Below are 26,091 nucleotides of genomic sequence, written 5' to 3'. Positions count from 1 at the left end.
TAAGTGTACCCATGTTCATAGAAGAACAATTTGTAATGGCTGAAACTTGGAAGCAGCCCAAATCCCCATCAACTGGAGACTGGATAAAAATGTGTTTTTTTTATAAAATGGAGTACTACTCAGCCATAAAAAATGAGAAATTAGAGACATTTATAGCTAAATGGATGCACTTTGAGGTGATACTCTTAAGTGAAATAAATAGGACATACATGTGTAAATACCAAATAGTTTCTCTAGTGTGAGAAACTGAAAGTGTAAATAAGGATAAAAAGGTATAATAGATAATGTGAAATAGGTAGAAAAGGAGCAAAGGGGAAGGGGAAGTGGGAGGGGTAGGGGTAGGGGAAAGGAAAGAAAGGAATGGAATATGAGAAAATGAAAAAAATGGAAACAAAGTCTTTGTAAATAGGGAGGGGTGGAGGGGTTGAAGGGAGGGCAGGGGAATGGGGAAAAAATAAGAACCAAGAGAGATTATGTAAAGGTGCAAATTTCCAATGATGAATGTCATTATATTGTATACCTTAAATGTACCAATAAAATCAATTTTAAAAAATACACAAAGAAAGAAAAGTGTAATCCAAAAAGATAAGCATAAATTATTACCTTTGGTGTTATATGATACAGTTAATGAGAAATAAGATCATGTAAACCAACTCTCAGACTTTACTCAATTTTAATTTTTTGTAAAAATACGATCAGATATCATTTACTCACAGACTTTACTAAATTCTATATTTTTGTAAAAATTTAGCATATTATAAATAGTATGATTAAATTTAACATATTTTAAATTTTTAAAGTATTTTAAGCTAAAAGCCAAAAAAGCCAATTATTTATTTTTTAACATTTTCTACCATCTTAAAATGTAGTATTTTTTCAAAAGAAATTAAAAGTATATATTAAAGAAATGTCTATCTACCATGAGTGAGTAGACAAATTTCCACTAACAAAACCTATCTCTAGCCAGGGTTTTAGCTCAGCGGTTCCAGCGCCTGCCTCTCCAAAGGACAAGTTCTCCGTTAGGTACAATTTTATTTGAAATGTTAATGTAAGAACAACATGAAATGATATACATTGGTGGAAAAGAAATTAGTAAAAAAACCTAAGTATTATTTAATATGAAATAATGGATTTATAAAATAATTCACTGATAAAAATATTAAGCAATATATGAAGACAAAGTTTTTCTTAACTCTGTTCTCTGCTATATACCTTCAAGAACCTAGAAAACTATCTGGCACATAGTAAGTATGCAAAAAGTATTTACTGAATGAAAAGCCTCTCCTCATAACAAGATTTAAGTATCCCTACTTGAAAACAAAATTTTGCTTAATTTAACTAAAAGAAAAATTTGGTTTTTTCCAGAAAAGTTTCGAAAAGCATATTTGTATTATACCAAATGCAATAACCAAGAATAAGAATTTTGATGAAATTAGTACAACAAAAATATTTTTAAAATAAAGTAAAAAGGCAGATAATAAACAATATTTGCAACACAGGACAAAGGCTTAAGGTCTTAATGTGTAAGGATTTCTTAAAACTCCATTTTTAGGAAGGAGGACAATAGGTCTTTTCAAATGGGAAGGGGATTAAAAAATGGAGGGGGGAAGTGCAGAAAGAAAGAAGGGATTAAAAAGTAATTAGCATGTGATATGCATGCGCCCCAACTGCACATAAGAAATGTAAAACTGTACTGCAAACATGTACTAATAAAAATTTTAAATACTAATAAGAAAAAAAGTATACAAAATCCACCAAAGAAAAAATGCAAACATCAAACAATAGTATATTTACTTGCTTTACATGTAATATTTACAAGTGATCAAAGATTTGCAAAAACAATAACATACTTTTTCAATTGCTTAAAAGAACAATTACTAAAAGATATTAGTATCAGTTGTTAAGATGTAAATGGAAAAAGATGGTCATTGGGCCAGTTTATTACACCAGTAAGATATATTTCTGAAAGATAACTATTAGACATTTGTCAAAGGCTTACAAATATTTATTTTTGTTCCAGCTATTATCCAAGTATAGAAATTTAAGAAAATAACTGGAGAAGCAAAACATAAGGGGAAAAAAATCATACATGTCTACAGCTATTTCAAAATATAACTCCAAAATTCTTTGACATTCCTTCCATCAAGTGGTGAAATCCACTTCCTGATCCTGTTGAATCTAGAAAGGTTTGTGACTATTTCAGTCAATGTAAAACAGCAGAAATGACACTGACCTAAGGATTGGTTATAAAAGTGATTCCGTTTCTGCCTTATTCACTGGAATACATACTTGTTTGCTCCAAGGTGTAATATAAGAAGTCTATCTACTCAGTGCTCAGAGGAAGTCAAACCTTCTGTAGCAGTATTGTAGTCAGCAGTCCTAGTGGTCAAATCCTTTCATCCCAGACACTCAAGGAGCAGGTACAGCACCTGTCCCTGCCCCTGCCCACTTCATCATCAACACATTCCAGCTGAGGTCACTGACTCAGAAACAAGGAAATCCATCCCTGCTGTACCTGACAAAATTTCTCACAGGAGTATAAGAAACTCATTTTAATCTGTCAAGTTTGGTGGTAATATGGCAGCCAGTACAGATAACCAAAACAATGTCCACATAGGAGGTAAAGTATGGTATAGCTCACTAGTTCTTAAAAATATAGCATAGGTATATATTCACTGACATTGAAGTAATATGTTTTTTCAATTACAATATGACCTTTTGGTTAAAACAATTGTTATCCTTTAGTAGAAACTTCCCTGCATGAGGCTATAACCCTGCTAAGGCAGTGTATCCCACGTCCCCATTATTTAGAACAATACTTGACGTGTATTATAGCCTCAAACAATGAGGCTATATCTCAGATAATGATATTATGGACATGATTTCTGACCTTTATTAATCATTGGGGCTTTTAATTATCATATGTTACTTATTAATTTATTCTTAGGACATAAATTGTTCCCATCCAAAAAATTGCCACATTGGAACAGTTTGTTAAGAATGTAAGATGAAATGATGGAACTAGTTTCTTTTACATAGAATTTAAAAGTGTTACATATGGTCTTTTGAAGCATAATTTTTTAATTCATTAAGTTTATTGGTACATTTTAGGTATACAGTGTATGACATTCATCATTGGGAACTTGTACCTTTTCGGGAAATTATTATCATAAAGTAAGTATCTACTAAAGTGATATGTCTAATTCAGCTTCAGGGTAACCAATAACTTACCTGTTTGCTTTGCAGGGCTCGTTGGAAAAGCCGGAGAAATGCAGCCAAACTAAAACGGTACATGTTATTAATTTTGGACAGGTCAGAGATAATGAAGTACATCTTGCTAGCGCTCTCTGCCAGAGGGAGATAGGCATCCCGCTCCTGTTCATGGAAGAAGTGGGAAATACCTTAGTACACGCTAGTGCTTTACTGCCACCTGCAGACCGCTATGCACATTTCTAGCCACAAGCTTTCCTGCACACAGAACAAATCGAAAAATTTGTAACTAAAAGGAAAAAACATTTTTATGAATCTAAGGACAATATATATCTTAGTCAGTTCAGGCTGCTATAATAAAATACACTAAACTGGATATGCTTTTTAAAAAGAAATTCATTCCTCCCAGTTCTGGAGGCTGGAAAGTCAAAAAGAAACCAACAGGTTTGGTGTCTAATGAGGGTCCGTTTCCTAGTTCATAGAAACAGTTGATTCTTGTTGTGTCTTTACATAGCAGAAAGAGAAAAGAAACTTCTTCAGGCCTCTTTTATAAAGACACTAATCCCATTTAGGAAGGTTTCACACTAATTACTTCCCAAAGACCCTACCTCTTAATACCATCCCACTGTGGATCAAATTTCTACATATGATTAGTGGGGCAGGCACAAATATTAAGACCATAACAGTACATTTTAAATACTTTTCCACCCTTCGTAGGTAAATCTAGAAATAGTTCAGATTGGTCTTAATGAAGATCAAGAGTACACAAGAAAAGAAGTAAGATAGATTATATCAGTGATGGTGAATCTTTTAAGACAAGTATCCAAACTGCAATCCAAAATACATTTATTTATAGCAAAGTGCCAACACTGCAATTAAACCTGAATACTGAGGCTTTAGTTTAGAAAAAACAACTAACACATTAACATCTTTTGTTTTAAAAGAAAAACACAGTAACCCATGCGCCATAGGTTCAACAACACTGGAATATACAGCAGTAAGTAGTTGGGATTAGAAAACAGATGATGAAATTTTACATTAAAAAAAAAAACAGTTTGGGTAAATTCAAGACGGCATGGCACTACCAGGCTATCCCAGTAACAGAGAAAAGTTCAAATTTGAGACTACTGGTACCAATAAGAACACTTTTAACCACAGGTAGAGAAGACATCTTTAACAGATGTGCACTTTACAATAATAAAGTGTCTAGCAGCGTTCAAGTAAGGAGAAAAAGAACTAATAAATATAGTCTTTCATTTTAAGTGAAGGCGAAAAATGAAACAAATGGGAATATCATGGGATTAAATGGCCTCAAGAGTCTATATGGAATTCTGAGAAGGTTCTCCATGTTATTTTGATCAAAGCACTGGGATTACTAATGTGATATAGGTAAAATCATGTAGGTGATTCATCAATGCTGTTAAATAAGAAAAGGCATAGAAAATTCAAAATGCTTTTAGCAGAAAATAACAATAATGACATATGCAAAGTTTGGCCTTGATAGGGAAGGAGGGATGAATGTATTGGAATCAGGCCATAAATTCACTCTTATTCTGGCTTCAACAGAGCTTTTTCCCAAGTGAAGAAACTAGAAACACATAAGCGTAAAATTTGAACAGAGATTGAAAAGGCTGGGGAAAAGATTGGGAAAGTTATGAGAAGAATGAAAATGAATTAAAGAATATCAGTGAGAGATAAGTCAAGTTAAAGGAAATTCATAGTAAGATTAATTTCTCTGGTTGTCTGAATTTTTTCAATGAAGTTAGTTATTGAGTACATGAGAGGAAGAGATATACAATACTGATACAAGATTGAAACCTTGCTAAAAGGAACATCAAAAGAATAAAGTAAAAAGGATTTAAGATAATTTACAAGAAAATTATTCAAATAATCACATTAATGGGATCCAGTTTGACCAGGAAAGAAAAATGTTTTTAATGCAAATGATGGCTTATAACCATATTTTCAACATGCCTTAAAAATATTCCAAAAATGGTATTATTGGGCTGGGGATTTAGCTCAGTGGTACTGCTACCTGCCTCGCAAGCGCAAGGACCCAAGTTTAATCCCTGGTACCAAAAAAAAGAAATAGAAAAATGGTATTATAGTTTGGATCTGGAATGTTCCCCAAAGGGCTACATGTTAAAGGCCTAGTCACCAACCCATAGTGCTACTAGAAGGTGTTGAAACTTTTATGAAAGTTAAGAAAAGTGAACTAGTGAGAGATCTTTCATGCACACACACACCACACACATGATGAGGTAAATAGCTTCACCATACACTCAGGCAATGATGTATTCCCTTGCCATAGGTCCAAAATCAAATGGGCCAACTCACTAAACATCCAAAGTTATCAGCCAAAATAAACCTTTCTTCTTTTTAAGTTTATTTATCTCAGCTGTTATAGTAATACAAAGCTGACTAGAACAAATGGCAATGAGATTTTCTAACGCTCATTTTCAATATGTTCATTTCCAATTTCAGTAAAAAAAAAAATGTAGCGCTACCTGAGATAATACTATGCCAAGAAATCAGTAAAACCTACCAAAGTATACTGACCAGAACAGCCTTTCTGTAATAAGAATCAGATCTGAAGCTCTAGTGTTTTTAAATGACCACTACTACTGCTGCCCCCACCTCCCTGCCTGCTCTGCCTCCTCTTGCTTCTCCACCTCCTCTTCCTTCTTTTTTTGATATAATCTTTCCCCTAAGACATGACTCTATATTTTCTATCATATTGCCCAAAACGTTTAGGAAAACCTGATTTAAAAATCGCAAAGAAGGAAATAATTACTTGATCAAGGGAAATCTGGAGTTTGTAGGATTCTTTGAGTGAGTTTTGAATAAGTCCACTGCTTGCTTTTGTCTGATTCAGAGATTCAATCAAATCCTTATTCTCCAAAATATTCCCTTGAGATGTGGCAAGTGCCTGTAACAATGATTTACAAAATAATATAACCATTAATAAACATATTAAAATAAGCAATTAAAGGAAGTCTATTTCAATAAGCATTCATTTGATGACGTTTATGGAAATTTAGATTATTTTAGAAGACTTTCAACATTTTTGGCCTCTCTATGTCAAAATGATATAAAACATAGTAAAGAATTTATTAGCTAAAAATTGTTTGTATCACTGCTTAAAACCTTGCATTTAAAACGTTATTTAGTTGTTTCTGTTTAAATTTAACTTTAGGATATTAGCATGCCTTTGGAAAAGAATATTCTGAAAGTACTGAGGATATTTTTAAGTACACTGTTATATTTTTTTACATTTATTAAAGAAAACTAATGTGAAAAAATATACTGCATAGCTTAATTTTACCTCTAAAAGAGATTCCTCAAGCTTGGCTAATTGTATTTTCTTATCTTCTTCCTGCTGTAATAGTTTTGTTTTCTGTTCCTCTAAATCAGGTTTCTCATGCTGAATGGTTAAAGCCAAAAGCTTAAAAAAAAAAAAAGTAAGGTAATTCTACCAATAAGGTTTAAAATAAAACACAACAAAAACTTCATTAGAACTAGCCTTGTACTTAAGCAAATACTACAAGTCTTATAACAGTGTTACTTCATTTAATTTTTTCTAATTAGACATGAGACACTTTCAATTATATCTAACAAAAAAGAGGTAAGCTGAAAGCTGAACTTACCAATAAAATGTTTAATATTATAGGACAACTATAATAAATTACATCATTTATTATGCCAATATGCAATATTTACTTAGATTAAATATTTTAAAAGTTATAGAATTAATATAATCTATTGATAGGTATTGATATTCAAAATAAAGATACATTACTTAAAATATGTCATAAAAATCAAAATGAGGTATCACTTCAACTAGAATGGTTACAATTCAAAAGACAAAAAATAAGAATGGGCAAAGATGTAAAGAGAGTAAAACACTCCTACGTTGTTGCTGAGAGAGTAAAATAGTGCAGCCACTGTGAAAAGTCTATCTCTCAAATTGTTAAACATACAGGTACCAGCAATTCCACTAAGAAACCATTAAATTGTATACTTTGAACCATTAAACTGTATAGTATGTGAATTCTATCTTTTAATGCTGTTAAACTGCCAACCATGGTGGCACACACCTGTAATCCCAGTACTTGGGAGGCTGAGCCAGAATTGCCTCGAGTCTGAGGCCAGCCTAGGCTACATAAAGAGTTCAAGGCCAGCCTGAACTACATAGCAAGACCCTGTCTCAAAAAACCAAAAAACAAAAATTATAAATAAATAAATAAAATAAAATTGCTAAGCTGTTAAAAAATTCTCAATCGGCCGGGGATTTAGCTCAGTGGTTCCGCCGCCTGCCTCGAAAGCGCAAGGTCCCGAGTTCGATCCCCGGTACCAACAACAACAACAACAAAAAATTCTCAATCAGGGGCCGGGGATTTAGCTCGGTGGGTTCGCCGCCTGCTGCGCAACTGCAAGGATCCGAGTTTGATTCCCCAGTACCAAAAAAAAAAAAAAAAATTGCTCAATCAAATTGTTGACTTTGAAAATCAAAATAGAAAATGACAGTTATAAAATATACAATTCAAAATCTGCAATATAAGCATCTTCCCTTAGTTCTGGCTAAAGTAAGACCTACATTGCTCCTTTCAGTTATTGTGGAGAGCTTTTAGAAGACAGGAGTAATTTTGCTAAGTTTTGAATGACTTAAACTATTTTATTCACAAAAACCATCATCAAGTCAATCAAAAGACGGTGTTTATTACAATATACTCAGTGAGTTCAAGTCCTATGGAATAGTAAGAAAACAACAGACTTCGCTCCTCTCCACCAGCTATGAAGATTGAGCGCCCCCGCCCCAGGAAAAGGAGAAGGAATGGCAAAGAAGATAATCATCGCCTGCCCCAGAACAAAAGGAGTAGTAGAAACCCTGTCTTTCAGGATTCCTGGGACACAGAGTCTTTGAGCAATGACAGTGGCAGGTGCAGCAGCAGTAGCACCAGCATCCATAGCCCAAACCGGGCTAGAGAGCAGCTTAAACCAGGTCATGCCTGGATTCAGCCCCAACACTCCTCAGCCCATGCCAGAGCAGTCTGCACTGTGCCAAGGCCCTTACTTCCACATCAACCAGACCCTGAAGGAGGCCTACTCTCACAGCCTACAGCACCAAGGACGGCCTCTGACATGATGCACAAGAAGTTTCTTACCTTCTGTGAAGGGGCAGTGCCGTGCAGATTTGATACTTCAACTTACGATTTGTTTTGAAAAATTGCACACAGAAAAACCTGCCTGTAGGCTTTTCAGTCTATTTGAAATAACAGGTTAACAACCAATTGTTTACTTGGCGGTTCTGCTGCACTACTGCAATTTCAAAGGGGCTTCGAAGCAATTTTTTATAGGATTCTTTTGAGGGAGGGTATCAGATCCATGTCAAGGTAATGGTGTGAGGAAATTTCATCTGTGTGTCGCATCCATAGTGTGTCCAATTTAGACTGATTTCTCAATCTGTCACCTAGAAATTCTACTTTATGTAAAAGGGTCTTTTAAAACTGCAGGATCTTCAATTTTTTTTAATTCAATAAACTAGCGAAGAGTATCTAGTTTCCATTAAAAAAAACCATTTTTTCCAAAAGACAGGAAGCTTGATTCAGGCTTGCACTGATATTAATTGCCACACCACCTCTTAGTATATAGACATCCTATGGAAAGTACTCTTCTCTGTTTTAACAGAACAATTTACTGCAGAAGTGAAGCACCTTCCCTAGTGATGGTCTCCACTCTTTGTTATACATTTGTACTTCCAGGGAGAATGTCCTTCAGACTCTTGTACAGCCAGATAACTTCTACATCACTATTCCTCCAGAGTCTGAAGCTCAGACTTTACTAGAAAATATTGCACAGTTCTGAAAGTCAAGGAATATGTGATGACTTTTTGTCCTACTTAAAGCTTGTAAGTTGTAGCAGCAGCTTATGTGATCTTACATCATTTCATCTTGTAGTGTCAATAGCTAAGGCATAGATGAATGCTGATAAAGCATAAGCTAGCTGAACTGATGTCCAAAGTAACAAACAGTGAAGTCACCCCCCCTACAGGACTAGGGGACCACATTCCATTACTGACTCTGGAATTGTATGGCTTAGAAGTGAGCAGAGGCACTGTCCAGAAAACAATACAATAGTATTTAAGGAAATGGGCATGTTCCTGTGTTATTTTGTCATACTTGAGAGCCAGGCAAGTTTGAATAACGAAGGTGAGGATGTTTCATCTTTCTCGCTGATGAGCTGTCTAAAGAGGAGAGTTCTGGGGGGCCAACTTGCCATTGGATGTAGAGGAAGTGCCTTAGAGTCCACCTGAAGCCTCTGCCTGCTCCCCTTCTGCTCCCTCTGCGCTGCAGTCCATGCCCCTCCATTTGGAAGCCACACTGCATACACAGCCCAGCTGAGATGCTTGGATGCATCTAGTAAGAGGACTTTGCTGTTTGTCAGGGTTGAAAAGGATGTGGGGAAAAGCATGAGGTTCTGTTATCTGACAACTCAAATCTTGAAAATGAAGACTATTGCAGAAGAGAGTAAGATTCACCCAGTTTCCACAGTCCGTTCCTCTAATATGGATAGAATATAAAGGCCAGTAGCGGGATGTGGAAACTAGTGCTATGGGGGAATAGTTACAGCACAGGCCATGCTTAAAGAGCATTGGGGTTTTGACAAAGAGTTTTTTATCTTTTTTTTTTCATTCTTTACTAAATCTCACCCTGATTTAAAAACCAGATGTTTGACAAGAACTTTGGATCTTAATGGGTTTGGTGGCAAAGAATATGGAAAGGACATGTTGCTAACATTTTTGTCTAACAATAAAAGAAACAACAACTGAATGCTCTAAGAAGACAAGCTGAGCTCTCAAACAGACAATTCAGAAACACCCAGGACAACTCCTTCAGGCTTAATGGATGGCACCCTACTGAAACACAATGTATGTTAACAAGAAAATGTAAAAATGGAGGAAGCAAACTCATTTCCCACTCAACTAAAAGATATGGAAGATGAAACCATCACCAGGACAAAAGGATTTTCTCCAGATTAGTACACTCACAATGCTGGGTTGGCAGTTATCCCTCTTACTCTACTTAATGCAAGAAACCATCTTCATCCTGTTTGCACATTGTCTACAGACTTGCAGCATGGGATACATTTCTATTATAAGGCTATTTGGTAGTGTTAACAAGCACATGTTAAATCTTCTATTGATTCAAGCTAGTAAAAGCTTGTATTTCTTTATTGCACCACCATTAAAAGCAGCATTAGTGCAAAAAAAAAAAAAAGAAGAAAACATTTTGAAGGAATAGTTTTAAAAATTACAAAATAAAAATTGCAGCAAATGTACATATTATCATATGAATCAAAAAAGAAAAATATCTGTTGTGAGAATGGCTACAAAAATAATGATACTGAAAAGTCAACTGACATATTCTTCAAGAGGAAAAATGAGTAGATATATATGCAAAAGTCTGGACATGAAAAAATCATTTTGAAATTCATGTAACAATTTTAAACTATAATGAGCCATATGTAGATAAATTGAAATTAAAAAATGCATAGATTCTAGTGATTTTAAAAAATACTGGCTCAGTAGTAGACTCTTCAATAGTAGAAGTAGAAGTGTGTATCAATAGCTCTTAATCTAGAGTCTTGAACCTCTAGAAAGTCACTGGATAGGCTTCATCTCAAGGTATAGTGGGGCCAGGGATTCAGCTCAGGGGTGCCACACCTGCCTCGCAAGCAAAAGGTCCTGAGTTTGATCCCCCCAGTACCAAAACAAAAAAAAAAATTTGGTGTAGTACAAGGTATATGCATGAGTTTAAATTTAAAGGTATTTTCTAGATGAGACTCCCAAAGGGTTATCCATCTTTTAAAAACATGAAGGACTAATGTTGTGGATGCCCCTGGAAAGTCTCTCCAATGTCACTGTGAACAATATTCCCTCACAGTCCATATTCATTCCAGTGCCTGTCTCCTAGGGCTCAATGGTCTAGTTGCTTCTGTGACCTTGTGCAGCCTAGAGACATCGGTGATGTAAAAATATGCTGTTTGGTGAGTTTTGGTCCCCAGGGATTTTAGTCATTCATTCATTTATATATATCTACAAACTGATAAATTGCACTCTAGAACAGAGAAACTCAGGAAATTTTTAGTCCAGTGGAAAACTTTGGATATGTTCGTTATCCACAAACTTTTGGATTTTATTGGTTTTTTTTAAATATCATTCATTGGCAGTATGCATAAGAACTAATTGTTGATGTATTTTTTTACTGATGTTAACTATGAAGGATTCATGTTACTAAGACATCATTTCTGAATATAAGGAAGTGGCAGCATGTTTTTTGTTTCCAGTATTAGTAATAAGTGAAGAGTAAACATGTTATTCCTTTAAGAAAAAAAAAAATACTGGCTCAGTAATCCAAGACCCTCAACTATCTTAATCAATCTATCAACTGCAATTTTTACAAACTTCTTTTCATAATTAAAAAAAAATAAAGCAGCAGCTCTTAATCTTTATGAACAATCTATCTCTTGAATTCTATCATAGCTGATAGAAATGACTAAAAATTAGTTATATTAGAAGAAGCAACAATTTGATGCTAGCACCCAATACACATGTTTAATACAAATGATAAATAAAATAAGCCTGAATGGGTATTTTAAAACTCCCAAACTTAAATAGTAATCAGTTTAACAAATTTTCTACTCGAAAATATCTAATAAATATACAAAACTAAAAAGCATTCTAAATTAAATAAATTATGACTTTCTTTATATACCTGCCCTTGTAATCCACTTCTTGTTGTAGTAAAATTAACCTCAGTAACAATGGAAGCTGCATCTGGTGGAATAAATGGATTTGGGTTTCTTGTTGATAAGAAAAGGCGGAATTCTTCATTGTAGTCAATAATTTTGTCACCTATTTGTACCACATAACGTGGCCCTATTTTTAAAAAAACACACAATTAGCCTGAATCTTTTTAATTTCACTACATGATGTTTAAAAATAAAAGGTTCAATTACTTCTAAATATAATAGAGGCCTTTTAAAGTGGTCCAAAACACAGCAAAAGTTAGGTTACCACAGATAATATTAGACAAAATGATCTCATCAATCAGCACTTATGCAAGCAAGGATAAATGATATTCATTAATATACCCTGGGATACTAAAGCATTAAATCAATGTCTAATTATATTCAGAATAGCTTTAATATCAGCTGTGTCTCATAATCTAAACTTCTCTAAAATACTTAGAGATGATAAAAATAGAAACTCCCAATTATATACTATTCTCTATTTCTAAATACATTAGTTAAAAGGTACTTAAGATGTCGTACTTGAAGACACAAACCTATAAATAAATAACTGCAAAGATAACCATTATCAACAAAATGAAAGATAACCTATGGACTGAAAAAAAAATATTGGAAGCCATTTATCAGATATATTTAATATCCAAAATTTATTAAGAATTCTTACAACTCAATAGCAGAGAAATAGCACATTTAAAAAAAAAAAAATGGGAAAAGGACCTTAACAGACATTTCTCCAAAAAAGATATTTTAAAAATGATAACATTTTGCAATGGTCTCTACTGACCAAAACACATTATATTGTATGTCATTGAAGTATAACTAATTCTTGATAAATGGGATTTAATGAAGACAAATCTAAAACCCTGCCACACAAATGACCAAATGGACATTCCCCAAGGAGATATCCCACAGTTCATTATGGATAAATTTCTGTCTTCAGAGCCACCAAATACAAAGAGAATCAACATACAAATATTCTCTTGGTCTGTAAGCAGCAGCATATTTGAAACATGCAAATAGCTTCTTATCAGCTCAACAAATTTGATTTGAATGGTAGCTCCTGTAAGAGGCAGCTTTGGAAGTAAGCTATGCACTTGTAAATCAGCCCTTGCTTTTGGTTCCTACATCTTTCAGGCATACAAAATTAAAGATATCTATAAATAATCCCACAGATTATCAAAGCCAATCCAATGCTATAGCCATCTACTAAAAACAAGTAAAATTTCAAGCAATATATGGCATTGGGTATTTTGTACAATTAGCAGACTTCAAGGAGTGTACTTGGCTACAAAGTATGCCACTCTGAGAACAATTGAAACATGCCTGTACAAAAGAAATTCATAGGTCATAGCTACTAAACCAGCTTAAGGTGTCTCACACCAGCACTACTGACAATTTCTGTTAGAAAAAATATTTTTTTGTCAAGAGATACTACATCATTTTAAGATGTTCCTAGCATAGATCCAAAAATGTCTTTACACATTGCTAAATATCCCCAGAGGTAAAATTGCTTCTAATAGAGAATCATTGATCTATCAATCTTCAGGCCACTGGGCCACTGAAAACCAACTGGACTACCAAAGACATACCTATATGGAGAACTACCTACTAGAAATAGATACAATTAATCACAAACGTAATCTTTTTTTTTAACAAATGTAACTTTTACAGGCACCAATTCCTCAAAATGAATGTAATATTACATATTGCAACATATACCAATAAAAAGGTAGAAAAAAGTTGAGTAGAAAAACAAAACAAAAAATAATAGGTACTCTGGAAACTCCAATATTTACCTTGAGCAACCAGATCTCTTCTCAACAATGGGTAAAGTACAGGTTCTACACCATCTATCTCTTGTATAATAAGGGTTTTCCCAAAACGTACTGCCAACTCAAGAGCTGTCATAAAGTTACTATCCTATGAGAATAAAAAAGAATACATATTAATTCTTCTATCACTTTAGTATTTTCAAAGATTCTTAAAGATGATAAATAAAGATATTAATAGGAATAATCTAAATATTTTAAAATATACATGTAATTCAAATTACATTGATAACTTTTTCTAGCTGTACTTGATGATGAATTAATTAAAAAATAATCTTTAAAATGTTATAACTTAAATAGATGTATAAAAATGAAAATTTATAACTTTTTTAAGTGTGGCAAAAACAAAAACCCAAGTAAGGCCTTACTCACTACACTAATTTTTTTTTTTTTTTTTTTGGTACCAGGGATCAAACTCAGGACCTTGTGTTTACAAGGTAGGCACAGTGCCACTGAGCTAAATCCCTGGCCCCACTAGTGTCATATTCTTAAGAGCAGAAGCTGTAACTACTTTACTCATTATTAAAATCCCAGGGGTTAGACCAGTATCTAGCATGAAATAAATGTTCTTATCCCTTTTTTTAATAGTTAGAAAACTGAACCTAAGAATTACATTTCTTTCCCCAGATCCCACACCAGATAAGCTATAGGACTCAGTCTGGAACTTATCCTTTTTAAGTATAGATCTAGAGTTATCTTAACTATAAAATGCTATCTTAGTTAGAATCTAAATTATAAGCACACGTACCTGTTGATTAATAACTTCCAAACGTGAGTCTTTCAAATGTGTTTTTAGCCATTCTGTAGCTTGGGAAGAAGGATCTATAAGAAATGGGCACACTCGACTCTAGTTCAAAGAAAAAAAGGAAAGGTAAAGTTTTTTACACGATTAAGTTTTCATTTAAAAGTAAATAAATTTATAAAAATTATTTTTAAAAAATACTATATGAAATTTTCTCTCTGGCTCTGGGGAACATAAATATACAACCATAAGGAGGAAACAAAGGAAGAGTTTATATAGGAACCAGAAGCCACATTAATAAATTTAGAATATGACTAGTAACTAATGCTAAGTAATTAAATTTAACCACTGTAAAGTGAGTATTTTTACTGTATAACAACCCAGAAAATGTATATTAATAATACACTAAGCAAGAGCTCAAGAGCACTGTTTCCATGCTAATGACATTTGCACCATTCTTTTTGGTTTTTAAAATACACAATCAAGTTATTTCCTAACTTTATATATATATTCTGGATGAATAAACCATAAAGGCCTTGTAAAAGATATCTGCTCATCATAAAAATACTGATGAAATAATTATCAATATAGCTATTTGTATTTTAAGACATTAAGTCTTCTAAAGCACTCCTTTATCTATTTTTATAAAAGGAGTGTCCTAAAAAAGAAAATTATACAGGTTATAGGTTAAGATGCAATCAACTAGAAACTAAATTCACTACAGAAAGTCCTGCACTAATTAAACAAGGCAAACAGGAAGTTAGAAACCAGAGAAAATGCCTTATATACATGACACTTAGCAGATAGAAGCAATTCAAGTATTTTTGTATAAAACATTAATATGTGATGAATTTATAAGTTATATAATAATCATCACTACTTAGTAAATTAGATTTAAATAATGACTGTCCTAATTTTTCTTAAATTTTCATACTTATTTGAAAAATGTATTATAATTATGTGCTACAGGGATAAAAGAGCATATGTGAAAGTCAGAATAAAATAAAAATTTAGAATTAGGGTATATCTAATAAGTACACATACTCATATGTCTTTCCAGTGCTATATTAAGAAGAAGGGGGATGGTAATAACCATCTGTGCTTTTGACAAATAGTTCTTTATCACCAACATTGCTTAGAAATGCTAGCACATGGTGATAATAAAGAGATGACTAGCTTAAAAACAGCTTCCTTACAGTTTTAAAATTTTCTATAGACAATTAACTCATTTTTGCTTGCACCCAACGTAGGCTACTCCTACCATATCTCCCCCTATGTGCATTACTGTATGACCCTTACACAGCAACTGTGTCTAGAGGTTTCACCCACTGCTCCATCAAACAAATGTATAATTCTTACCAAAATAGTGTGGCTTAGTATATAGCTTCTTAAGTGTTACATGAGCTTTCAGTGTAATTTTATGAGAGTATTCAACAGTAAACATTTCACAATTCTACTAGATTTTGCCTGTCAGAGTAATTATTTTAAAATTTTGAAGTTCTTACCCATGATTTAAAACCAATGATCTGATGCAGTTAAGAAAAAGAAAAGAATGTAATGTTTCAAAATCTTATTTTTAACAAAGAAAATGCAGAACAAATTCAAAGGGTAGTTTCAAGTTTATGTTCATATGATTTACACATTTCCAGAGAGATTCAGACAAAATTTCTAAGGTGCATTTTATCATCACGTCCCAAGATTAAATGTGGTTAAATTTTACATTTAACAAATTACAATAGATTCAAAATTGTTGAGCTTTCACTCATGCGTTCATTGAATCATTCGTTCATGCATGCATGCATTCATTCATATGTTAAATAACTACATTAACATAAAACAAGGGTTATAGAAATTATTAAGATATATTCCTTTACCCTCAAAGACTTCACATCTAATAAGGAAGCAAAAATGAAAATCCCATTATCATGGAGTACACAAGATTCTACAGAAAGATGACAGGTGAAATTAGGGCAGGCCACTAGGAAACAATTCAAGTCAAACTAAGCCAAAAAGAATAAAAGATTAGTTAGACAAGAAAGTGTCTAATTAGTTAGACAAGAAAGTGAAGGCAAAACCAACACCATGCTGGAAAGAGAAATAAAAAAGCTTGGGGTATTTAGAAAACTTCCAATAGTTTGGCATAGCTACATCAAAAACATGTGGACAAAAATGAAACATTTAAAATGGTGAAGTAATCTGAAGTCTGTTTACAAAGAGTGTTTATGCAATGTATAGGGATGTTGAAATTTTGCACAGCAGATATTGAGAAGTTAATGAAATATATTAATTGAGGTAAAATTATGATCAGATTAAGAATCAATGATCAGATTTAGAAAGATCACTCCAACAGTAAAGGAAGTGATCCTGGAATCGGGTATAATGTATTTATCAAACTACAAAATAACAAAGGCAGAAATGAAGCCACCAGCATTAGATATAGTTAAAGCAGATAAATTTTCTAGATATGTGAGTCATAGATTTAACAAGTCTAGATGAATAATAATTAACCAAATACAAAATTAAAGACAGTGAGTACCATTTCAAGATATGTATTTAAAGATATGATAGCTCCACTGGTCAGAAATGAAAGAGAAACAGGTAAGAGGGAGTAGGAGAGGAAATGAGGAAGAATTTTACAGTGGAGAGCCTCCTTGCCTGCCCTGTAGATCCTACTCAATATACTTTTGATGCGGTTATCATTCACCTACCATTATACACAAAAGATAAACAGGTGACCCATACTAACTAAACAGAATCCTGTTGGCAGACTGACATATATGCCGGGGGTGGGTGAGTGACACATCTTTAATTTCCAAACAAACTCTTACAATGATAAATGAGTCATCAATATCAATAGGCACTGTTAATAAAGGGTGGAGAGAATCTATTTCAGAATGAATCCATCTGTTAAGAGGGGGAGAGAGAGATATTCTGGTGACATCACTTGAATTCTGAAGCTAACCTCAACCTGTGGACACCTCAATTATTTCAAAGCATGAATAATTTTGGGGTTTGTTTTTTTTCTTTTTTTTGCTTTTATTTGTTCATTCATTTGTTTTTTGTTGTTGTTGCTGTTATTGGTTAAATGTGCTAAAAAGGCCACACAAAGATTCCTGACAAATGAAAGGCAAATTTAGTTGAAAGGACATGAAGCTTGAGATCCTTAGATAAAAACATCTAACAATTAGTTAGGATTATAGGTCAGGTATTCAAAAGAGTGGTCTAAAGTTAAAGATATTAAAAAGTACCTATTTTAATTTTCCCCTTGATGATGAGAAGAGACAGAATAGTTTTAAAAGAGATAATTTTTAAAATGTTTAGGATACTATAACTTTATTTCTATTATTAATATATATAAAGGGGATAAGAGCAAAAACGTTTTACAGATAAAACTAAAGCGGATCTCTTTATTAACTAAGGAGAGTTATATTAATAAGAATAAGGTTAAACGCACATGCATGCACAAACACATCCTCCTATGAGATGTAGTTTTAGAGCAAAACCTGGGGCTATCTAGCCTGTGTTTGAATCCTGGCTCTGTTATTTCACAGCTATGTAATTTTGGGTTTAACTCTTCCATAACTCAATTTCCTTATCTATAAAAGGATAATAGATGTACCTACTATTTTGGGTTGATTTGTGAGTTAAATGTTTAAATTCTTTGTCTATGTTAATCATTTAAATTATTTATCTACGTTAATTCTTAAACAGGAATACATGCACAACATATAAGTTGATTATTAGTATTATTACCTGGGAATTAAAGAAGTTTTCCCTTTATAATTTACTTCTTAGACTAACAGCAAATTAATTTGCATTTTCTTTAACATATACCAAATGGAAGAAAGGGAAAATATCTCAGAAATTTTGAGTGGTTGAAAGAAAACCAATTTAACACTGAATTGTCCATACCTAAAATATATAGGAAAGCTTTCACTGAGAGGGATAATCTCAGAAAGTTTTAGTGTACTTAATGGAGAAATTTATGAACCTTGGAATTAAAAGTACATTTTATTTATCATGTCTGCCATCTTCCCTCAGAGGAAACTTCTCAGAAGCGCAAGTATTATTTATTTAGCGATTTAATTTCACATATATCATACAATGTGTTAATGAGTAGATGTCATCAATATATGTTAAGCAATCACACTCAATTACAACAACTTCTTTTAAATCTACCCTACCTTAGAATTGAGATAGAATGTTGACCATAATGGCAAATTCACTTCAACAAAATAACTAATTGCCCTAATAAATCTTTACAAATAATTTCTATTGTGTCATATAACATGTATATCAGTATCTAAAAGAACCATGGTAATATTAAATACAAAGTAAACATAAGTGTAATATTAATTTCAAAGGTAATTTTCCATATTCATTATGCAAGAAAACTCAGACCACAAAATTATTTTCAATTAATATCAGTAAAAAATAAAAATTATTCTAATAAACACATGTTTTCTACAGGGTTACTCATAGTTTCTTATAAAAAAAAAGAATTATTAACAGGATTTTTTTTAAATCTACAAAAAATTTCATTCTTGGATTACTGAAACAAGAAGAAAAGGTGATTAGGAAACCCTGCGGAAGGGATAATAAACTTGATAAAAAGTATATAGTTTACAATAATATGATGGATTTATTTATATAAACATGTAGAGTTCCAGGGTTTATGGTTCCAATGTAAAAAACAATGATGGAAACTGTTTAAAAAGTAAACTGAAGATCAGGCAAAATTAGATTAGCGTAAGACAAAACTATTCATTTTGTTCTCAGCAACAAATTTTCTACTAGTAAAACATCAAAGAAATGAGCCAACATTTGGCTGATTAATCCATCTAATAAAACAAAATCAATTATCCAATAATAAACTGAATTTATGATTCAGTTTATGCTACCTAAAGAAAAACATTAAACGTATATGCTTTCTTTGCAAATATGCAGTTTCAGAATAAGCAAATAATGTGTGGGCATGGAGAAAGGTTACAGAGAGGAAAGACAATAGTGACATTATGATGTATAAGTAATGAGATAGAAAAAAATATAAGAAATTCACATTTTCAAGGAGGAAATATTGTCTTTCAAGTCCTCTATCAGAAAGGAAAGTCAAATTAATGCTTAAAATCAAATTTTATTCAAAGCAATGACTTGTTTGTATACATGACTTTGAATTTGGTTTTCACATTCACTACCAATAATGTCATGATATTTTTAACTTTACAAAAACAGCCGGGTATGTGGCACACGTCTGTAATCCCAGTACTGGTGAGGCTGAGGAAGACGGGTCGCTATGAGTTTGAGGCCAGCCTGGGGCACGTAGTAGGGTTAGGACCAGCCTAAACTACATATCAAGACCCTGCCCCCCTCAAAAAAAAGAAAAAAAATACAGTATATGAAAGAATAAATGTTCTAAAATATGCCTATAGTCATCTCTAACTTATAACTCAAAATTTATGTTCACTTTGTATAATTTTTTCTTATACAATATAAAGGTTAAGAAGTTATATATTGCAGGACACATATAGCCAAATGAGCTAGGTAAATCTAAAATACTACAATTACTGTTAGAAGTTGAATTTAGAACATTTTACAATCAAAAATATCACAAAAAAAACCCACTTTAGTTATTATTTTTATGTTAACAAAATAAAATATGCATTTACTAACTGAATCATAAATTTTCATTAGTAAAATATTTTCACTTTATGTAACTATGAAGAAAATAGCTATGAAAGCCTAAGAATTTGAAGAACAAAGTTCTTGCAGCAAGCTTCAAAAGAAAACATTTCTGGGAAAATTAAATTAATTACCTGTAATATAACAAGAGCATTTTCTATGGAAAGGTCATCTGATGGAAGGCCTTCACTTTTCCAAATTAATTGCTCACTTTCAGTACAAAGAAATCTCCTCAGATCAAATTCTGAAAAGTTAAAAATATCAGTAATATTTTACTACAGTGATCTTACAGTTGATAAAGAAAAGGGAATAAACTATTTAAAAGTCCTACAACCACCCATAATTTGAAACCCATTCATCCACTTACAACACTCAAACTCCAGGGTAAAAGTTAAAAATAAAGTTCAAAGAGGCAGAAGTCAGTTAAACCTTATTTCTTCTGAGTCAGTGTTTCACAAACAGTAATTCTGTGAAAACCAAAACATTCACAAGAAATTGTAGAATTAAATCTCATTATATGAAATTATAGCAAAATTACAATGTTCAGCTGCAGTATCAAAAAAAAGTTGAGTAATCTGTTTCTTACAGTAATTTAGAAATACAAGGCTCTTACTAACAAAACAATTCCCAAAATATTTGTAAAGCTTGGCAAATCTAAAGTAGTTATAGTATTCCTGTAACTCAGAAAAATTTCTCCATTTAAATAAAGTAAAGTAACACTAGTCAAGCACGCATTTTTAGTATGCTGAAATTACAAATTCACGAATAACTAACTTTCAAGACCAGCTGACTTGGTCCATTCTTCCAAACAGGTTTTCCTCAGGCATTCAGGAGCAGCAGAAAGATATGTAATAAATGCAGCCGCTAGTTGAGCTCTTTTAGGAAGAGTTGCTAACTCCTCTGTTATCTCTGCAACCTGGAAAAAGGGAAAGGGGTATATTGTATATGGATATGTTCTACTATGGAAGAAAATGAGTCATAGAGTTTTGTCTATGAGAAAAAATATCATTCATTGGTTTAATAACCCCTTGTCTTGAAACAATGGTCAATATTGTAAAGGATCAAGATATTAGACTTTGATATGGTATTTTAAAAATATGAAATATTAATATATTTGCAGAAATAAACATTTTGTCATTAACAGTTCCTAATGATAATAGTGAAAGCAAAGCTTTCATCCCGATCACAATTAAATGTTTTGCATTTGTATCACCTTGTAAAATAAAACTAAAACACAGTGTATGATCAAAGGCACAAAACACAAGGAGACTCACTCATGAAAACTTTAGTGTTGGTAAACCATAAGATTAAGCAGAAATTGTCATACTATAGGAGTAAAAAGAGAAGTAAAGTTGATTAGAGGCAGACTGTGAGAGAGTTTCCATGCGATTCAAAGAATTTTCTGTTTTAACCTGTCTTGGGAACCACTGACAGTATAAGCAGGCAGAGTAAAGTAGTCAGCTGGGTTTTTAATTCACTTGACACATGAAGGATGGGCATATTAAAGGGTGAGATGAAAGGAAGACAAGTCAGAGAAATCCAGATGAGAAAAGGAAAAGATTAGCATCGAAGATAGAAGACAAATGTGAAGAATATTTGCAAATGGGTATAACAAAAAAGGAAGAGTCTGAGACAACACTCATGATTTTAGTTCTTGAAAACCTAGAGGAAATATAACACCAGTGAATTCTGAATTAAAGGAGATTTGGAATGAGAAAAATAAGTTCAGACCTGTCAGGTTTGTGTTCCTGAAAAATAAACTAAATGCAAACATCAAAAGTATAATTGGAACAGCACTCTAGAAATATAGCACTGGTTATCATCATGGTATAGGTGATACTAAGACTGGATGAGATAAGCCCCATTCTGTTTCAGAGAGAGGAGCTAAAAAAGGGAATACTGAAGATAAATCAACATTATTGGGTTAGCAGATAAGGATTAGGTGGGTCTCACAGAACAAGCCAAAGCAGCCCACTGCAGACAGGCAGGTCTGCCCACACACTACCCAGGTCCCCAGTCACTCAGAATACGCCGAATCAGCCCACTGCACACAGGAAGGTCTGTGCACGCCCTACCAAGGTCCTGAGTCACGTGGAAGAAACCAAATAACCCCGCTGCAGACAGGCAGCCACCTGGTTCCACACTACAAAGACACAGAGGATACCAGACCACCAGGCCAAGGTACTGAGTCCCACTGTTCCCGGCCCAGAGGTAGGGGCTTCTGAGCCACCGTCCCACTGCTCCTGGTCCAGAGGAAGGGACTTCCCCATCACCGACCCTCCTGCTGCTCCCAGCACACAGGAAAGGGCTTTTGGGGCACCTTCTGTCCCGCTGCTCCTGGCCCAGAGGGAGGGGCTTCTGAGCCAGCATCCCACTGCTCCTGGTCCAGAGGAAGGTGCTTCCGAGCCACCATCCCTCCCACTGCTCCCAGCACACAGGAAAGGGCTTTTGGGTCACCATCCCTACTGCTGCGCCCGGCCCCTGTCCCACCTCACCCAGCTCAGAGGAGGTAATCCGTGCAGGTGCTAACAGCCCCCCAGCCCAGTCGAAATGAGAAAACACATAAATAAGTCTCAAAACCAGACTTCCAGATCACCTACAGCAACCCCAAAGGGAAATGAGATGGAACACACCTGGACCCACTGAACTGGCAACAAAAAGGGATCTGGAAAAAATGAAATCAGAAATAATTTCTCAGATAACAGGAGAAACTGTGCCCCTAGTGCAAGACATGATTAATAAATCTAGAGAGGAGCTCAGGAACATGATGGAATCCCAACAGAAGAAACAAATGGAATCCATAAAACAGATGCAAATAGATTTCCAAGAGATGAAAAACTCCATTGAAAGTCTACACAGCAGAATGAGCCAATGTGAGGACAGAATTTCAGATATAGAAGATAAGATTGCAATTAGTGACCAGGAAAAGAAAAATTGCTTCAAAATTATAAGGGAACATGAGAAATCAATCCAGCAGCTGCTAGATGATGCAAAGAAGAATAACATAAGACTGACTGGAGTCAATGAAGAAACAGGAGAGAGTGCAGATGACATAAAAGATCTCTTCACAGAAATAATGGCAGAAAACTTCCCAAGCAGGGGAAAAGAGCTTGACATACAGATAAGTGAGGCATATAGGACTCCAAATAGACTTGATCAAAAAAAGTCTACACATAGGCGTATAATTGTTAAGATTCCAGAAACACAACAGAAGAACAAAGTTCTACAAGCAGTTAGAGAAAAGAAACAAATCACATACAAAGGAAAGCCCATCAGAATCACAGCAGAATTCTCAACACAAACCATCAAGGCAAGAAGAGCTTGGAGTGACATATTCCAAGCCCTAAAAGAAAACAGCCTCCAACCCACATTGATGTACCCTGCAAAACTATCTTTCAAAATGGATGGAGAAATAAGATACTTTCATGACAAAGAGCACCTGAGGAACTTCGTGAATACCAAACCAGCACTCCAAAGAATTTTACACAATAGCCTAGGAACAGACATTGAGGATCACAACCCCAGGAAGCAAAGCAGAATGAACCCATCTGACATGACAAGAAATTAAATGGAAAGGGGGAGAACCCAACAAAAAGAAAAAGTCATGGCAATGACAAGTCAATACATTTCAGTTATAACCATCAATGTTAATGGTCTCAATTCACCAATCAAAAGAAATAGACTGGCAGAATGGGTCAAGAAGCAAAATCCAACAATATGCTGCATACAAGAAACACACTTCATTCAAAAGGAAACTCATACACTGAAAGTTAAAGGGTGGAAAACAATGCTCCATGTGACAGGAACCCAAAAAAAAGCAGAAGTAGCTATCCTCTTGGCAGATCAAATAGATTTCAAACTAACACTGATTAAGAGAAACAAAGAAGGACACTATATCCTTGCAAAGGGAAGAATCCAAGAGGAAGAGATGACAATCATAAATATCTATGCACCAAACACTAGTGCACCCAACTATATAAAACAAATACTAATGGACACGAAAAGTCATATATGCACTAATAAAATTGTAGTGGGAGACCTCAGCACCCCACTGTCACAAATAGATAGATCAACTAGACAAAAAATAAGTAATGAAATACTAGAACTCAATCGAACTCCTGAACAAATGAACTTAACAGATGTTTCCAGAGTCTTCCACCCCACAAAATCAGGATACACATTCTTCTCAGCTGCACATGGGTCATTCTCCAAAATAGAGCACATACTCACACATGGAACATGTTTAAGTAAGTGCAAAGGAATTGAAGTTATCCCCTGTATATTATCAGACCATAGTGCAATGAAATTGGAGATCCATAGCAAAAGAAACTCGAAAAATTTCATAAACACATGGAAATTGAACAACACACTTCTGAATAACCAATGGGTCACAGAGGAAATTAGAGAAGAAATCAGACAGTTCCTTCAATTTAATGACAATGACAATACAAGATATCGGAATCTATGGGACACAATGAAAGCAGTCTTTGAGGGAAATTCATAGCAGTGAATATGCATATTAGGAAAACAGAATGAGCACAATTAAACAACCTGATGCTGAACCTCAAGCTTCTAGAAAAAGAAGAGCAGGACAACCCCAAAGCTCATGCAAGAGAAGAAATTATAAAGATCAGAGGAAAAATCAATGCAATGGAGACTAAGAGAATGATAAAAAAAATCAATGAAGCCAAGAGTTGGTTCTTCAAAAGAATCAACAAAATTGACAAACCTTTAGCCAACCTTGTCAGAAAAAGGAAAGAAAAGGCCCAAATCCATGCAATTAGGAATGAAAAGGGTGAAATTACAACAGACCCAGCAGCAATCCAGAGGATCATCAATACCTACTTCCAGAACCTATACTCCAGTAAGATGGACAACACAGAAGAAATGGACAGATTCCTAGATACATATGAATTACCAAAGTTGAACGAAGAAGACCTAAAAACTCCGAACCCAATATCAACCAATGAAAATGAAAATGTAATTAAAAACTTATCAACTAAGAAAAGCCCAGGCCCTGATGGCTTCACTGCTGAATTCTACAAGACATTTAGAGAGGAATTACTGCCAATACTGTTTAAACTCTTCAATGAAACTGAAAGGGAAGCAATACTCCCAAATTCATTCCTGGAAGCAAGCATCACCTTGATCCCCAAAGCAGAGAAAGACCCAACTGAAAAAGAGAACTATAGGCCAATCTCACTAATGAACATAGATGCAGAAATCCTTAATAAGATACTGGCAAACAGAATGCAGAAGATCATCAAGAAGATCATACACCCTGATCAAGTGGGATTCATCCCAGGGATGCAGGGATGGTTCAACATACTCAAACCAATCAATGTAATACACTATATCAATAGAGCCAAGGACAAAAACCATATGATTATCTCCATAGATGCAGAAAAAGCATTTGACATAATCCAACATGCATTTATGATAAAAACCCTACAAAAAGTTGGAATAGACGGTCTCTACCTCAAACTGATAAAAGGCATCTATGAAAAACCAACACCCAATTTCATACTAAATGGTCAAAAATTGAAATCCTTCACACTAAAACCAGGAACAAGACAAGGATGTCCACTATCACCACTCTTGTTCAATATACTTCTGGAAATATTAGCCACGGCAATTAGACAAGAGAAAGAAATAAAAGGAATAAAGACAGAAAATGAAGAAGTCAAATTGTCATTATTTGCCGATGACATGATACTCTATATAGAAGACCCCAAGAACTCCACCAAAAGTCTTCTAGACTTAATAACCAAATTCAGTCAAGTAGCTGGTTACAAGGTCAACACACAAAAATCAATAGCT

General features: G+C 34.0%; 1 protein-coding gene and 1 pseudogene across 12 annotated transcripts in view; one reads left to right on the top strand and one right to left on the bottom strand.

Annotated features, from left to right (window-relative positions):
* The window catches only part of Dync2h1 (dynein cytoplasmic 2 heavy chain 1), a 333,458-nt gene that overhangs the window by 184,398 nt on the left and 122,969 nt on the right, over positions 1-26,091 (bottom strand). For 10 of the 12 annotated variants that reach the window (XR_015451638.1, XR_015451639.1, XR_015451640.1 and 7 more), the window contains 9 exons: positions 21,046-21,187; positions 20,406-20,515; positions 16,098-16,118; positions 14,599-14,697; positions 13,818-13,941; positions 11,985-12,148; positions 6,536-6,655; positions 6,005-6,139; positions 3,232-3,375 (listed from right to left, as the gene is read on the bottom strand). Coding sequence is in view for 9 of the 12 variants with exons in the window: in XM_021251564.2 (XP_021107223.2) it covers positions 3,232-3,375; positions 6,005-6,139; positions 6,536-6,655; positions 11,985-12,148; positions 13,818-13,941; positions 14,599-14,697; positions 16,098-16,118; positions 20,406-20,515; positions 21,046-21,187 (1,059 nt within the window). In the remaining 3 variants the exon portion in view is untranslated. The remainder of the gene's footprint in view (positions 1-3,231; positions 3,376-6,004; positions 6,140-6,535; positions 6,656-11,984; positions 12,149-13,817; positions 13,942-14,598; positions 14,698-16,097; positions 16,119-20,405; positions 20,516-21,045; positions 21,188-26,091) is intronic. The other 2 variants (XM_021251565.2, XM_004874022.3) reach the window with 1 other exon arrangement.
* On the top strand, positions 8,005-8,356 carry LOC110347350 (protein VCF1 pseudogene; annotated as a pseudogene).

The sequence above is a fragment of the Heterocephalus glaber genome, unplaced genomic scaffold (genome assembly GCF_053883595.1).
Source record: "Heterocephalus glaber isolate CG9 unplaced genomic scaffold, H.glaber_assembly_v1.0 deba00001429, whole genome shotgun sequence".
Taxonomy (NCBI): domain Eukaryota; kingdom Metazoa; phylum Chordata; class Mammalia; order Rodentia; family Bathyergidae; genus Heterocephalus; species Heterocephalus glaber.
Note: the sequence above shows the minus strand (reverse complement) of the source record. Positions and strands in the feature narration are given on the sequence as shown.